The following is a 14,860-nucleotide window of genomic DNA, read 5'->3' as shown; positions in this document are numbered from 1 at the left end:
CTTACACGTAAACCAATCACCGGCCTTCTCAAATTCAAATTCAACCTCTCCTTCCTCAACAACGTTACTACTATCCTATTCTTGTCCCTTTCTCCATCTAGTGCTTCAATTTCATACCAAATGAACAGTCACTCCCTTCTGAACAACATAATTTGCCATACCAGTTATGCGTGTTCTTCTCATCATAATAACCAAACTTTACTAATTTATGTTACTCAAATTCTTTTGCAGAGCAAGTAAAAGTTATTTTTATTTATAATGAAATCACCTAATTAGTTGTTTATATAAAATAATCTATAATAAATAACATAAAATATTCGATGATTTCTAGATAAACTAGCATATCTAAATATTTATTATAAGATATTACGTCTTTATCATTTTGATTCTCTTAGCACTTATAAATACTTTTATATTGTATCATTCTAGACAACTTGAATATACTCAATAATACACAAATTATTTTCCAAGTTTAGTCTCTTATTTCTGACATGGTATCAGAGTCATGGTATCTTACTTGAAAAAGATAGGTTGTTTTCTTACGGTGAAATCATAGTAGTTTTTGTATTTTTTTTATGTCATTCTTCTTTTTTTTGTCACTTTTTTTTTATGTTATTTCACCTTATCGACTAGCCTATTTTCTCTTTCTTGTGTTCTTTTGAGTTAAATGATCAAATATCATTGTCATTCGCTGCTTACATATGTTAAATAATGCTAATTGATCCTAATTATATTCTAAGACGTTGGTGAGTGATAAATTTATAAGGGAACAGGTATTAATTATTAAATGATTTCGATTTAATAAGCTAGCTAATTAAATAATGTTATTCTTGCTTGAATAATTTTAACCAGTTTTGAACACACATATTTGCAACTTGTACGGAAATGTTGGTATCATTCCGTTTCAGGTGAGACCTTTCTGATTCGTGTAAACAAGATTTGGTTTTAAATAGCATACAGTGAAGTAGATTCCTGTTTCTTTTGATCAGACTAATACGAAATCCGGAAAAAAAAAACCCTTCTTCATTTCAAATTTTATTCAACTCCTTATTAGGTTATATCTTGTTCAATATATACGGTGCTATAAAAGTGTACTTATTTTAGACACGTATAAAAGTGTAAATTATTGTTTTATTCCTTAATTTGAAACTTTAGGGTTCACATCCATAAACTTTATTCATAATATAGAATCGCATGAAATAAGTAACACGAGAAATGACATAGGTGTGGAGTAGAACGGCAACGGTGGTAAGATTTAGAAATGCAACATTCATGGCAGTAGCAGGCTGGAACTTTAATATATATCCACTGCACGTTGACATTTAGTGCACAGATTGTGTTAACTTCGATTTGGGATTCCTAATAAACATATAACATATAGAAATTAAATGTTTGGAAAGGTAATTTTTTTTCTTTTAATTATTGTATAATTTTATTTCATTTTTTATAAAAAAAGATACTTGCTAAAAATACAAAAATGAAAAAAAAAATTATGAATCTAATATAACATTAGAAATTTCAGAAATTTATCTTTTCTATAAAATTTTTCTACTTTTATACTTTAAGGATATTTATATTCTATGGGTAAAAATCTCATTATTTCATTACTATCTTCACAATATTCATTTCATTTTAATTATATTTTTAAGTTATTTAAAAAATAATTAATTGCAAAATTATTTAGAAGATTCATTTATAGTATAAGCATACTTCAGTATCTATTGTACTTGATACAACTTTTTCTGAAACCTGCTAAATTGATGTAATTAAACTACCATATTATAAACAAAAGATCACATTATAAAATGGAGTGTAAACTCTCATTTGTTATATAATCCACGTTTCATCTTATCTTATGATCATTTATTACGAGTAGCATTAAAAAAAAAAGTAAAATTAACTAAAATACATTATATAGATTTCTATATATAACAACGATGAGAGGCACAAAGCCATATATACGACCATAGCAACAAGTTAAGAAAGTTTTCATTGGACTAATATAGGGTGGGTAAGAAGATTACATGGTAGAAGTAAATTGGCGAAATTAAAAGAACTCGTATTCATATAACCCTAGGCACAAAGTAGACAAGTAATAAGTAGGTAATTAATTAAGGTGGCTACTCCAATGAAGATTTAATGATTATCATCATGTGAAGATACATCATTTTGACCATTGGATGATAGATTGTAGGGCTTGATTTGATTTGAAGTAAAAGTGTTACTTTTATTTAAAATGTTGCTAAATAAATAAGTTACACTTTTTGAACAAGGATCATCATGAGAAGATGTTTTTGCCATCTTCATGGGAGTAGTTGCCATTAATTAAAGATATATATATTTTATAATATAATAGTAGGAAAGTGATAGAAGAAACTCTAAACTCAAACACATAACACCATATAGATAGATCTAAACCCCTCCATCGATCCTATGCCTTCAACACTTGTCTACCCTTGCTAAATCTGCAAAAAAAAATTGAGTGTGAGTAATAAGTAATCAAAGTAAGTGATGAGAAATGGGAATGAAGGAAAATGAGGAGTGATTTGTTACTAATAAGGTGCGTGAGGGAGGGTATGAAGAAGCAGATAATAAGAAGCGCCATGGTGGAGAGAGTGGAGGGTAAGACCCCATTGGTTAGTGAGAAGAGGTTGACCAGTTATGGCGTGAATGAGGACTGCATCCTCCCCAAATGCCTCCCTTACATTGAATGGCCCCGCCGCCACCTCAAACGCCACATCATTTATGAACACCGTTATTTTCTCACTTCCATCTCCACTACCTACTGCATCTGCATCATTCCATGCACACACCACAATACAATTCTTATTAATTTATTACTTACTGCTTTAGACAAGTTTGAATAGTATTCATGTTACCTTGAGTGAGGAGAGCGTTGACGGTGGCGGTGGTGGCGGTTGTAGTAGTAGGTGGAGTGACGCAGAAACTAAGCTTTGGTGTGTGGTGCATTAATTTGAGGGACTTATTGTTGTTGCTGGCATGTTCTTGTTGTTCTTTCTTTGAAGCATTATTATTCATCATGATCTCACTAAGCAAGAGACTAGTGCAGGGACCAACGACGTTATGCATCATGAGCTGATGAGGTGGTGGTGGAGACGGCTGATGATGATGAGCTTGCACCACATTGGAGAGCTCAGAGAAGAAAAGCCCTTGCGGGGATGATGTTATACCTTGATGATGTTGCAGCGGGAAGATGAAAGTCTCAGCAGCCACGTGCGGCGGCGGCGGTGGTGGTGGTGGTGGAATAGTGGCGGTGTGATTGTGGGTATTGAAATAGGTATTGGTGGTGGTAGTAGTAGTAGTGGTAGTAGTGGGTGGGGATGATGACTTGTCGGAAGAGGAGGAGGAGGTGGATGAAGGAGGAGGAGGAGGAGGAGGAGGGTTATTCTTGGTGTGGAGGTGGCGGAGCTTGTGTTTGGTTCTAGACTTGCGGTTCTGGAACCAGTAGAAGACATTGGCATCACCAACTTGACCGTACTCTTGCAACTGAGCCCTTATCTTCCTGATCTCATCCCTGGGAGGGTTCACCATCCCAGAGTTGAATATGGACTCCAGGATCCGAATCTGCTCGGGCTTTGGGTTCCACCTGGGCTTGGGCTCAGGGCTTCTGTCGTCGCAAGAGTAAGGAGAGGTTCTACTACTACTACTAGAAGAAGAAGAAGAAGAGGCAGTGGCGGTGATAGTGATATCATGGTGCCATGTGGGCTTGGACTTAAACATGCTTGGCCAGTGTCTGTTAGAAGAAGCCATGAATATGAATGAATGAATGAAAGAAATTGCTTATCCTTCCTTTTATATACCCTCTCTTGTCTCTCTCTCTACCTAACAAAATTCATCAACATATATACACTTTATTTATTAATTAATTAATAATAATAATAATAATAAGAAAGAAAAAGGAAGAGAAAGTAGCATACTACTAGCATGATGATGATGAGAAGTGAGAAGAGGATCGGGCTTGGTTGCGTATTGAGTATGCACCACTAATTATCATTGGAAGGCGGTGGTAGTGGATTTCATTCATTGACTCGAGGGGCCATATTTATTATCTCCTTCCCATTCCCATTTCATTTTCCCTTCAATTACTTCTAAAACTAAATTAAACCATTTTACACCTTCAACTTCAAAGATTTAGAGTTTAGGTTGACTGCCCAATCGTCACTTCCGATGGATACAAATAATTCTAAAATCTCGCTAGGAAGCCATCGGAGTATTTGTATAATAGAGTTTCGTTAGGAAGATAATAGGTTATTTGTACAATGTGTACAATGGGCTATATAAGTTACAAAATGAACATCTCTAATACTATCTAAAATAATCATCCGAGTACTAGGAATAATAAACATCTTCCCAAAAACTTAAACTAATTTTCGAGTTTAGCAAAGATCAAACTCTAGACCTTTCGGATCTAAAGCGCTAATACCATGTCATGATACCGCTCATTCCAAAAGTTTCAGCTAATAGAAAAAGTTAACACTAATGGTTATATCTCTAATACTCTCTAAACCTCTATTGTACACATTGTACAAATATTCCATTGGTTTCTCATATTTTTCCTTGTATAATGTGTATAATGGGCTATTTATCTGGCCCAATATGAGTTAAAAAATCAACATTCAGGATAAAATATTACTAATTTCTTAAACACAATACACTCATACTATCCAAAATAACTATCCAGATACCAAGAATAATAAACATCTGATATCCTACAAAATCAAAAATCCCTATATCCCATTATACACATTGTATAGATATTCTGTTAGCTCTCTATACTTCCTCATAATAATAATAATATTTAAGAAAAGGAAAAGAAACAAAAGCACAAAAAGATAATTTAGTAATAAATTAATTTGTTTGACCATAAACTAATAATTAATTATTGATTGAATTTTCATCCAAAATCTCAACACCCAAAAGCAATTAGCTGACCTTATCTCAGTGTGTAATGCAGTAATGCTGATAGTTTACCAGTATTGAAACTACAAAATTTCCGATTTTAGTGGGTCATAATACTCAAGAATCAAGATGCTATCATCCATAAATTACTTCCAATTAAAAAGGAGTTTTGTTAAGAACACAGCACTATTATGGTTAATTAGTTCTATTAAATTTTTTTAAAGGCAAGTTTTCATCAAATACAAAATAGATTACTATATATTGAAATTTTCGAATGTGTAACTTCCCCAAACAAACTTACTATATTAGTACCCTGAACAAAATATTTATTAGCTAATCCCTAAAAAGGAAAAGAGGGATGGGGGATAAACACTTATGGTGTGGAAATGTGGACGGATTTGTAATATAATGACGTGCACCATGACAAAATGTCAAGAGTTCATATAGTTAGCCAAAAGTAGCGACAATATATATATTCCAAGAACAAGTACATTTAATTTAATTTATATGATTCTATTTTGCATGATGAAGTAATAATATTTGGTCAAACCTATTACTTTTTATGTTGCTGGATATCAAAAAAGAATGCATAACTTGCTTACGCTTAATTAGTTAAGACATGTGTGTATATATATATATCCGGTACAATAATCTTCAACCTAATTTTAGCTACTCTCTTCATCTCTAATGAAAATAATGTAGATAGAGTATATGTTACCTAACTATAGGTATTATTGCAAACACATATATAAATCTTAGAAGGCTTATTTATAGTAATTGCTAAATGGATTCGGTCTGAATAGGAAAATGGATCTTCTCTATTTTTTTAAACACTTGAGAGAATAAAGTGTGATCTCTCACCTTTAATTTTATAAGTGGGACCAAAATTAAATAAAAAAGAGCAATAAATAGTAAAATTGAACACTGAACACCATCCAATATTTTCTTCGCTAAAGAGAATCCATTCCCGTCTAAATAGTGAATAGGAGGAGGCATTACTGGAGCACGTGCATAGTTGCTCCCCCTTCTTTTTAGGAGATTCAATGGACATGTAAATGAATATATATAGTACTCAAGATCTACAAGGATAAGTTAATCAGTTTGATTTTCTTCTTGGTTTGGTGTAAAAGAAAGAAAAATTATGAAAGAAGCTAAGGTAAGGTTATATTCAGTTGTCATTCTTACAGAAATGAACAGAATGACCAGACGCTGGTTTTTAATTGGTAGATAGGTAGCTAGGTTAAGATTATCCTACACTCGTGCCATTGGACTCATCATATACGTCAACAAAAATTTAAGCTAAGAATCACCACAGACATCAACTACACTCATACTTTGCTTTTCTTTTAATTCTATCATAAAATTACCATTTTTTTAATTTAATAAATTAATAAAAAAATCACATAAATAGTTATTATATTTAACATACTTCCTCAAATAATAACATATTTTGAATTTGCTTGAGCTTTTATATAATTTTTTATCTTATTTTTTTTAGAATTAACAAAAAATTAAACTCTATATCTTTTAGATATAAAAATTCTGATATTATATTATGAAATTATTTTTTTCAAACATTAAAACTAATATTAAAAAATACATGAACTATTATATATATCTCTAACAAATTTATTTTTAATTTGTTGTCGTTCATTTATTTGTTTATTTAAACAAAAATATTTTCTATATACTAAAAATTAGTCATTAGAATAGTTAAATTCATTATAATAGAATAATAAAAAATATACAATATATAGACAATAATTAAATTTCCTTACAGTAATATAATAAAAAAATTTATGTATTTTGATACACAATGATTAATATAATAACAAATTTTGCATATGAATTTTTTTATTTGTTTTATGTTATATTTTTTTTTTGAGATCAATAAGAATCAATTTTAAAACTTTTGATGATAAAAGTTTTGATATCATATTATGATATTATTTTTTAAAAGAATTAAACTGATTAAAAAAATACATAAATAATTATATTTTTAATAAAGAGGATAATTTTATACAATTGATGGAGCGAGCATACACACTACATACAGGAGACAAAATACACATGATTGATACATGATAATATGTTAGTATCTAGAGGGAAAAATATACTAAACAGTATTCACTTAAAACGTGCATGCATGGTGTAATTATATTGTTATAAGTTAAAGTAGTTATTAAATTAGGCACCAACAATAACCTACATATAATTGCTTTACTCTAATGATTATACAGAGAGAGGTAAATGCATTATTCTTTTTGGTAGAATAGGTGGCTGATGCATTTAATATAAAGTGATAATTTTATGTTTGTTTTATGTATGTGTATAGTGGAAATATTTTGTTATATTAATAGGTAATGATCTGACATATGAAAGGTTAGGAGGGGACCATGCATGGAGATATCTCTGTTTGGGGGAGACAGAGAGGAAAGTAGGCACAAAATTGGGATTACAATCGCATCAAACAACTTTAGAAACTCAACTAGACCTTCCTGAGACCTATACATACCCATTATTAATGCCCCACAACCTTCCCAGCAAAACCCCATTTGGCGTTTTCGCCATTAATCCAATTAACACACTCCTCTTCTTTCTAATTTATTATTAGTTAACCATAAAAGTTTTAACAATTTTCCCTTTGTCTTTTTATTGTCTCAAAGATCGAGAATAAGAAACAATTTAAAAAAAAAACTAAGTTAACTGTTAAAGTCACAAAAAGCTTGATTATAATGTTACATAAGATAAAAAAAAATTATGTCTAAAAACAATGTGATAATAAATATTTTTTGTCCACAAGTATTCTGTATTACTATATTTGAATAAAAAAAAGAAGCAAAGATACTAATAAATATTGGCTTCTATTAAATATTTAAAGAAAATGAAAAACCATACCTTAAAATTTAACTATTAAGTAAAAAGAACTATATTTTTTAAATTCAACATTAAATATTGAAACTTTAAATATATCTTAGTATTAAAGTCTTTTAAGTTCTAACAGTCATCTAATATTTACTATTATTCTCTTAAACATTTTACTTATTTCTATTACAATCTCGCTACGTTATCAATAACATTTCTGCCAACTTCTGCCAATTCTTATTTATAATTGTGTTTAATAGAAATATCTTTGTAGATGTATCTAATAAAAATATCTTTTTTATGACTGTATTTAATAGAAATGTCTTTATAGATATATTTTCTAAATGTATCTCTTTATATATGTATTTAAAATATAATAATTAACTATTGTTGGTAATAAGTTGGCAGATAATATATTGCTACTTTATACTTTTCCTTTCTATAAATATGTAATCTTGTCCTTAATAAATCTGTTATTATCTATGAAAATATATATACATGCACATGTATGTATTATTTTCTCTTCAGTGATTATTAAGTGTTTGGAGAACAAAATAAAATGATTTATTATTTTCATTTACTTTATAAGTTATAACACATACTTTAAAATGATTTTATTACAAACACTCATTAATAATAACTTATCATTAAATTAAATGAATATATTAGTGTAAGAATTATAAATTGCATCCAGAGCAGAGCAGGCTAAAAAATTTAGATATGAAATTAAGATGAAAATTATATCTTAACATAATAATTTTTGGTATTTTCTAAAATTATAGGAGGTACACAAATCGTATCCTTCGATTTATGTTTAAAAATTTTAAAAAATTTGGGGTATCTGATTTGTGTTTAAAAAAGTAAAAATATTTGGAGTACACAATCGGACGGTCCAATTTGTGTACTCCAAATTTTTTTAATTTTTTAAAAACAAATCCGATGGTCCGAGCGATCCGATTTTTGTACCTAAAAATTGGACGGTCTGATTTCTGTACCTCTTAAAAATACTTCATAAATTAAATCATTTCACATTTTAAAGAACTATCACATTAAATTATAATTCAAAAAAATACTATTATTAATCTAATATTAAAAAAAAAATGTGACTAGAGCAGTTGAAAAGTTTTGCCCTCCCTGGCAGCTTGGAAAAGTGCAAAAGGTGCGCACGTAAGAGGGAGTCCTTGGTGGATGAATTATGAAGGAAAATGAAGCTACATGGATGTCCGTACAGAATTGTCATATATATAGGTGAAGCCATTGCAGATACCCCCATTCTTTGGTTGCTATATTTTCTCTATACTTGTATTAATTACATCTCTCTTTTGAATTTGCACTTCTAGTTATGACGGTACCACACCCCTTGATCCTCTGCATCTCTGTCCACATTTATTTATTACTCATTTTTCATTAATTATTTTGTGATCAGAAAATGAATTTGTTTTCCATTCTAATTATATTGCACTTTATTCTGTTCTCACCCTTCTGTCTCCACCAAAAATGAGTAGTGAGTCACATCTTTCTGCTCCTCATGGACCACCACCTCTATCTATCTATGCCTTTAATAACTTACCTTTTTGTATCTAGGTTTCTTATTGTTGGGATAAACATGATTATTAACATATGCTTTGAAAAATAAATAAAAGTGAAATAGTTAAAATACATGGGATGAAAACTCAGGTGCAGTCAGTTAACTTCACGTGAAGTTAATAATTAAGAACCGTTAGATGATTAACTATCAACTTCACGTAAAATAGACTGCACCTGAATTTTCATCAATACATGGTCAACCACTAGTACTCATCATAAATGATTATCTGATTCTTGTGAGAGTCTCCAAGATTTGTGATTGTGGGGGAACTTTACGTAAAGAAAATACACATCGAATCAAAAGTGAATCAAAGTCTCTTTAACGTACTACTACTTATCCAATAAAGATCACTTCAATGCTTTTATAGTTTTTCAAACTAAAGTACATTGTTGATCCATCTATCATATCTTCTTTCACAACTTTGACGGATCGGAATACTTTAATTTAATTCATATTGTCAGAAGCAAAGACATACATACTTTGTTTACGTCACCCCAAATACTTAATCTATCACCTTAATTAAACACAATCAACAATTATAATTGATATATATTCTAGTTTAGTTTCAAAAGGAGTTGGGGTAGCACATGATATCCATAAATGTTTGGGATTAATCTAATGCAAAACATGAGATGGGTATGTGTGTCGTAGCTAAAGTTGCGCCAACGACAGTCACTAAATGCTAACATGCGCGTAGTAAATACACAACATGGTGGATATTCAATGCTTTAATGTTGTTGCACATGCCATCAACTAAACATACTTATAATATACGTTGGCACAAAAAATTTGGAGTTAGAGACAGAAAGTTGTGACAACTATTGGTGGTGTCACATTTATTTCATGACTTCAAAACCCCTATATATATCAATGAAAAGAAAATATTGTACACACCATTTGTCTACTTCAAAAATACTAACTCTCTCTCCCTTATTGTCACTGTCCTTGTTATTTTTAGATACAATTATTATATTCAAATACATAGATAAGAAAGCATACAAAAATGAACGGGTACTACTATGTTAATTCAAGTGTAATTGAATATCTAAATATGTAAATGTTAAGATAAGATCAATGATAATACAATAGAAAAAATACTATTTATATATTAAAATTATTTAATATGTATTTTGTATAAATATATAAAATTATTTTATATCAAAAAGTGAAAGACAAAGAAAGACCTAAAAAAATAAAGAAAAGTATAAGGTATCAACATATTATCTGCCAACTTCTTGTTAACAATGATTAATTATTATATTTTAAACATATATATAAATTGACACATCTAAAAAATATATTTATAAAGACACTTTTATTAAACATAGTTATAGAAAAGACATTTTTATTAGACATATTCACAAAGATACTTCCATTAAATACAATTATAAATAAGAGTTGGCAGAAGTTGACAGAAATGCTGTTGGTAACGTAACGGAGTTGAAAAAATAATAGTCAAATGAGATCTACATGTAAACGATTTCTCCGTAAACATAATATACATAATAAAGCTAAATGACATCGTTTGATCCATGTAACCGATTCTACCTAGTGAGACAAGACTTTATTGTTATTGTTGTTGTTTGTTTATATTCCAATATGTATTATATTCTAATAGCTAATTTTAGTAACTGATTTTAATATATATATTTAATATTTGGTCGATAAAAAATAGTTGACACCAATAATTTAAAAGGGTTATGCTACGTGTACACTAAAATCAGCCACTAATATAAAATACATGTTGGAATACAAATACATATTGAAAATAAATTAAACCACACATATATTTATATACAAATACATTGGTGGCTGATTTTAGTGGCTAATTTTGGTGTACAAATAGCATTTCTCAATTTAAAATGTATTCCACAAGACTGCATGTATAAGTTTTCTTTGAGTTAATGTAATTCCACTGCTCTTGAGTTAATGTTGAATATATAGCTCAGAGCACTTAACTTCCAGTGTATAGTTCATCATACATAATTTTGTTTGTTTTTTTGAATTCCATATTATTGTGCTTTCAATGGAAAACTTGAATTTGAAGCAACGCATTTAGTTTGGGGTGCTAAGAAATTTACAGAAATTGCGGGATTGAAATACTCATATCATCAATTCATCATCACGTCACGGCAAAACTTGGATTTAATGTAGCAGCTAGTAATTCGGAAGAATCTACGGAATATGATGAAGAAGTAGTTTCAAGGGTAGCATCCTAACTGCTAATAAATTGGGTCAGAGCACTCTGTAATCTGAATGAATAGCTAGGATGCATCTTACTGCATTAAAATCTAAATATCACATTTCATAATAGTTAAGAATTGTTTGACTAAATGTTGGACATAATTAATGTTTATATCTTAATTATTATCTTTATGTGAAGATATTTCACATTAGTGACAGTGATTGAATTGAGAATCCTCTACTAAATGTTGTATGCGACTTAAGCCAGTTACAAAAAGTAAAATGGAATGAAAATATTTAGAGGAAATTGCATGTCTTTTTCCTGCGTGCTCTCTTCTTTGCTTTTGGTGGCTTCAATGCAACCTTTATAGCAGCATCAAAAACTGTTTTTACATTCTAAAACACAAAATAGTAATGAAGAAAATCAGAACACAAAGATGAAATGTAATGAACTTGTTAAATGTAATGAAGTGCTCATACTCACCTGTTGTGTTTTAGAACTGCACTCAATATAAGTTACTGCACCAATCATTTTCTTCAACTCTTCACCCTGTTAAATATTCACAATAATTGTTCAATAAATTGTCCTTACAAAAGCTATTCAATTCATATTCTAAGTAGACATTAATGACATGCCTGAGAAGTTGTAATTCGTGTGGATCCAGGATGATCAATCAGAAATTGTTTGTCATCTCGCAAATCTTTGCAAATCAGAGTGAAATTGAAACCAATATTATGATTAGCTCTAAGAAATAAGCAACAAATTCATGAAAAGTTACCTAGTTTTGTTCCCACCAGCACAACAGGCACATTTGGAGCATAATGTCTCAATTCAGGCATCCACTGTTAATAAATAATTCAATAATCTTCTTAAAGACTTGTTGAAATGTGACAGATACTAATTAATTAATTAATTAATAACCTAAAAATCATAAAGAAAACCTTTTTAGAAACATTCTCATAACTGGCTTTGCTGATGAGAGAAAAACACAAAAGAAACACATCAGCTCCTCTGTAACTCAAAGGCCTTAGCCTGTTGTAATCTTCTTGTCCTGTAATCCACACAATTAAACCAAATTAACATAGTTAATTAGCATTAATGATGTAATATCAGAAACAAACAGAGATGACTAACCAGCAGTATCCCACAGACCAAGATTCACAGTGCTGCCATCCACCACCACATTAGCACTGAAATTGTCAAACACTGTTGGAACATAATCCTATCATAAAAGGAGAAGAATGCTAATTACTCTTTCTCCACATGCATGTGCACATTAAGAAAAAAGAAAAAGGAAACATAAACCAAAAATAGTTACGGTGGGAAAGGTATTGCTGGTGTAGGATATAAGCATGCAGGTTTTTCCAACAGCACCATCCCCTACTGTAACACACTTGATGAATCTAGCAGTACTCATTCTTCTTCTTCTTCTTGAACAATTAAGAGAGATTCTTTACTTATAAACACAAGTTTGAAGTTGAAAGAGTGAAAGAAAGGAAGGTGGCTGGACCTTAACATTAACAACCTAGCAGCAACTTTAGTTGTGGCCTTTCTTTTCTTTTGTTTTCTTTCCTTTGAGTGCAAGGACCAATAGCTGAGAGGGTGAAGAAAATCTCATGCCCTAAACTGTTCAAGCTGTGATGTTGATAGTTTGATGAACTAAAAGAGATTAACAGAGAAAGAAAAATGAGTTCTTCTCATTATTGAAGAGAATGAAAAATTCCCTTAGGCAATATTTGTTGAGTTATTATACTTTATTCAAAAGGTAACACAAAGTAAGTATAGTGGTGGCGTTAGTTGGTTAAGTGTAGGGAAAGGAAGGGAATGAATCAATGATGAAAATTGGAGAAAGGCATATGGAATTTTGCTTAATTTACCAGTGTACAATGATTAAGGGATGATATGATATGAAAGCAAGTCAAAAAGTTAGTTCTGACTTTGTTGAGATTCCCAGTTTCTTCCTTTGCTTATCTGGGCTTAGCTAGCCAAGGCTGTTCCATGGGTCCTACATGCCCAAATCTTAATGCCTTACACCAATTGCAATGAAGATGTTCAACTTCAACATTCAAGATATATGAATTTTAATACATTTTGTCGATAAATGTTTTGATTACTAGTTTCTTTTCATATTAATTACCGTATTAACATTAGATAAGATTGGAACCCTTGTGCCACTAAGTTCATCATACTTGGCGATGACTAATAAGAAGTACAAGTGGATTTTCTTTTTTTTTTATTTGGTCATGAAGTGGATTTTCTTTAAATTTCCAATGTGGGTCTAAGGATAGCATCAATAATTAACACGGGTCCAATATATAAGGCCCATTAAATGGTGGTCCCCCTTGTTTACAGGTATATGTTATTTTTGTCCAGAAACATTTGTTTGTTAATTTATGCGTGTTTGTTTAGTGGGTGTGTCCACCAAATTTTGAGACATGGTGACACATTTACATTCATATTTTATGTTTGATTTTAAATACATAAAATAAGAAGAGACACAGTAGTATATATTAGTACACAAATACGTAAAATTTGTGTATTGCTATTTTATTGAGACACAAAGTCTAAGACATAAATTTTTTCATTTCTATCTTCAAATGTGGTGATAGTGGTGATTTTTTTTGGATAAAAATAATATTGATATTTGTAATTTATGTTTTGTCTTGTATATATTTACTAAACAAAGTGAAAATTTTGTGTCTCCTTACGTATATATCCTCAGGGCACGAATTAGGTCAGCCAGATTGGACCATTGGATTTTATTTTTTTAATTCAACGGTGAAGATTATTCTAAAATTTGTTTGTTTTGATTGGCTAATGAATACCTTTTATAAATTTTGTGTCAGAGGATCACTTTAGAAATTTAAATTTTTGATGGTTATTGTTATAGATCTAATATCTATCCAGGTTAATATAGCAAAGATTTATGAATTTTTAAGTTCAAATTAATTAGAGTTAAGTACTCTGTTTTATGTTAAACTACAGAACGATGAAGTTGGGTTGAGAAGGAAATTTGTCGTGGACGTGTACTATTGTATAGAAGAAACGCACGAATTTACGTTGCTGTCACTCACCTTTATGCAGTTTGAGTTTTAGGAAATTACTCCGTGTGGAATCACCGAGCAAGAATTTGCACCGTCATTGAACGGTGCATCTGCCTCGATGAAATTGAAAAATTTATTACCTTAGCTCTGTTACTGTCGTCGCTGGAACATGGATGACAAGTACTGGTGGTTTGGGCAAATATTTGGTTTTGTTCAAGAGGATCAGCAGTGAAGGATTGAAGCGGCATGGAGAAGGTG

General features: G+C 30.5%; 2 protein-coding genes across 6 annotated transcripts; both read right to left on the bottom strand.

Moving 5' to 3' along the window:
- Positions 1 to 2,320: 2,320 nt before the first annotated feature.
- LOC112718114 (WUSCHEL-related homeobox 9) lies at positions 2,321 to 3,819 on the bottom strand. The gene is made up of 3 exons (XM_025770013.3): positions 2,880 to 3,819; positions 2,554 to 2,791; positions 2,321 to 2,465 (listed from the first exon to the last, which is right to left on the bottom strand). Coding segments are annotated over exons 1-3 (1,131 nt in total). The 5' UTR covers positions 3,772 to 3,819; the 3' UTR covers positions 2,321 to 2,464.
- A 7,815-nt stretch (positions 3,820 to 11,634) lies between these two features.
- Positions 11,635 to 13,592, bottom strand: LOC112714517 (rac-like GTP-binding protein RAC13). 5 transcript variants are annotated; one of them, XM_072204408.1, is made up of 9 exons: positions 13,436 to 13,592; positions 13,069 to 13,217; positions 12,877 to 12,988; positions 12,693 to 12,780; positions 12,500 to 12,609; positions 12,337 to 12,400; positions 12,194 to 12,258; positions 12,042 to 12,107; positions 11,635 to 11,953 (listed from the first exon to the last, which is right to left on the bottom strand). In XM_072204408.1, exons 2-9 carry the CDS (start codon positions 13,074 to 13,076, stop codon positions 11,855 to 11,857), a joined length of 612 nt encoding a protein of 203 aa, XP_072060509.1. In that variant the 5' UTR covers positions 13,077 to 13,217; positions 13,436 to 13,592; the 3' UTR covers positions 11,635 to 11,854. The 5 variants fall into 5 exon arrangements, with proteins under 5 accessions (XP_072060509.1, XP_072060510.1, XP_072060511.1 ...); XM_072204409.1 differs by having other exon boundaries at positions 12,693 to 12,748; positions 13,069 to 13,588; XM_072204410.1 differs by having other exon boundaries at positions 12,693 to 12,748; positions 12,877 to 12,985; positions 13,069 to 13,588.
- Between the last annotated feature and the right edge of the window lie 1,268 nt (positions 13,593 to 14,860).

The sequence above is a fragment of the Arachis hypogaea genome, chromosome 10 (genome assembly GCF_003086295.3).
Source record: "Arachis hypogaea cultivar Tifrunner chromosome 10, arahy.Tifrunner.gnm2.J5K5, whole genome shotgun sequence".
Taxonomy (NCBI): domain Eukaryota; kingdom Viridiplantae; phylum Streptophyta; class Magnoliopsida; order Fabales; family Fabaceae; genus Arachis; species Arachis hypogaea.
This window is presented reverse-complemented; position numbering and strand designations above follow the sequence as displayed.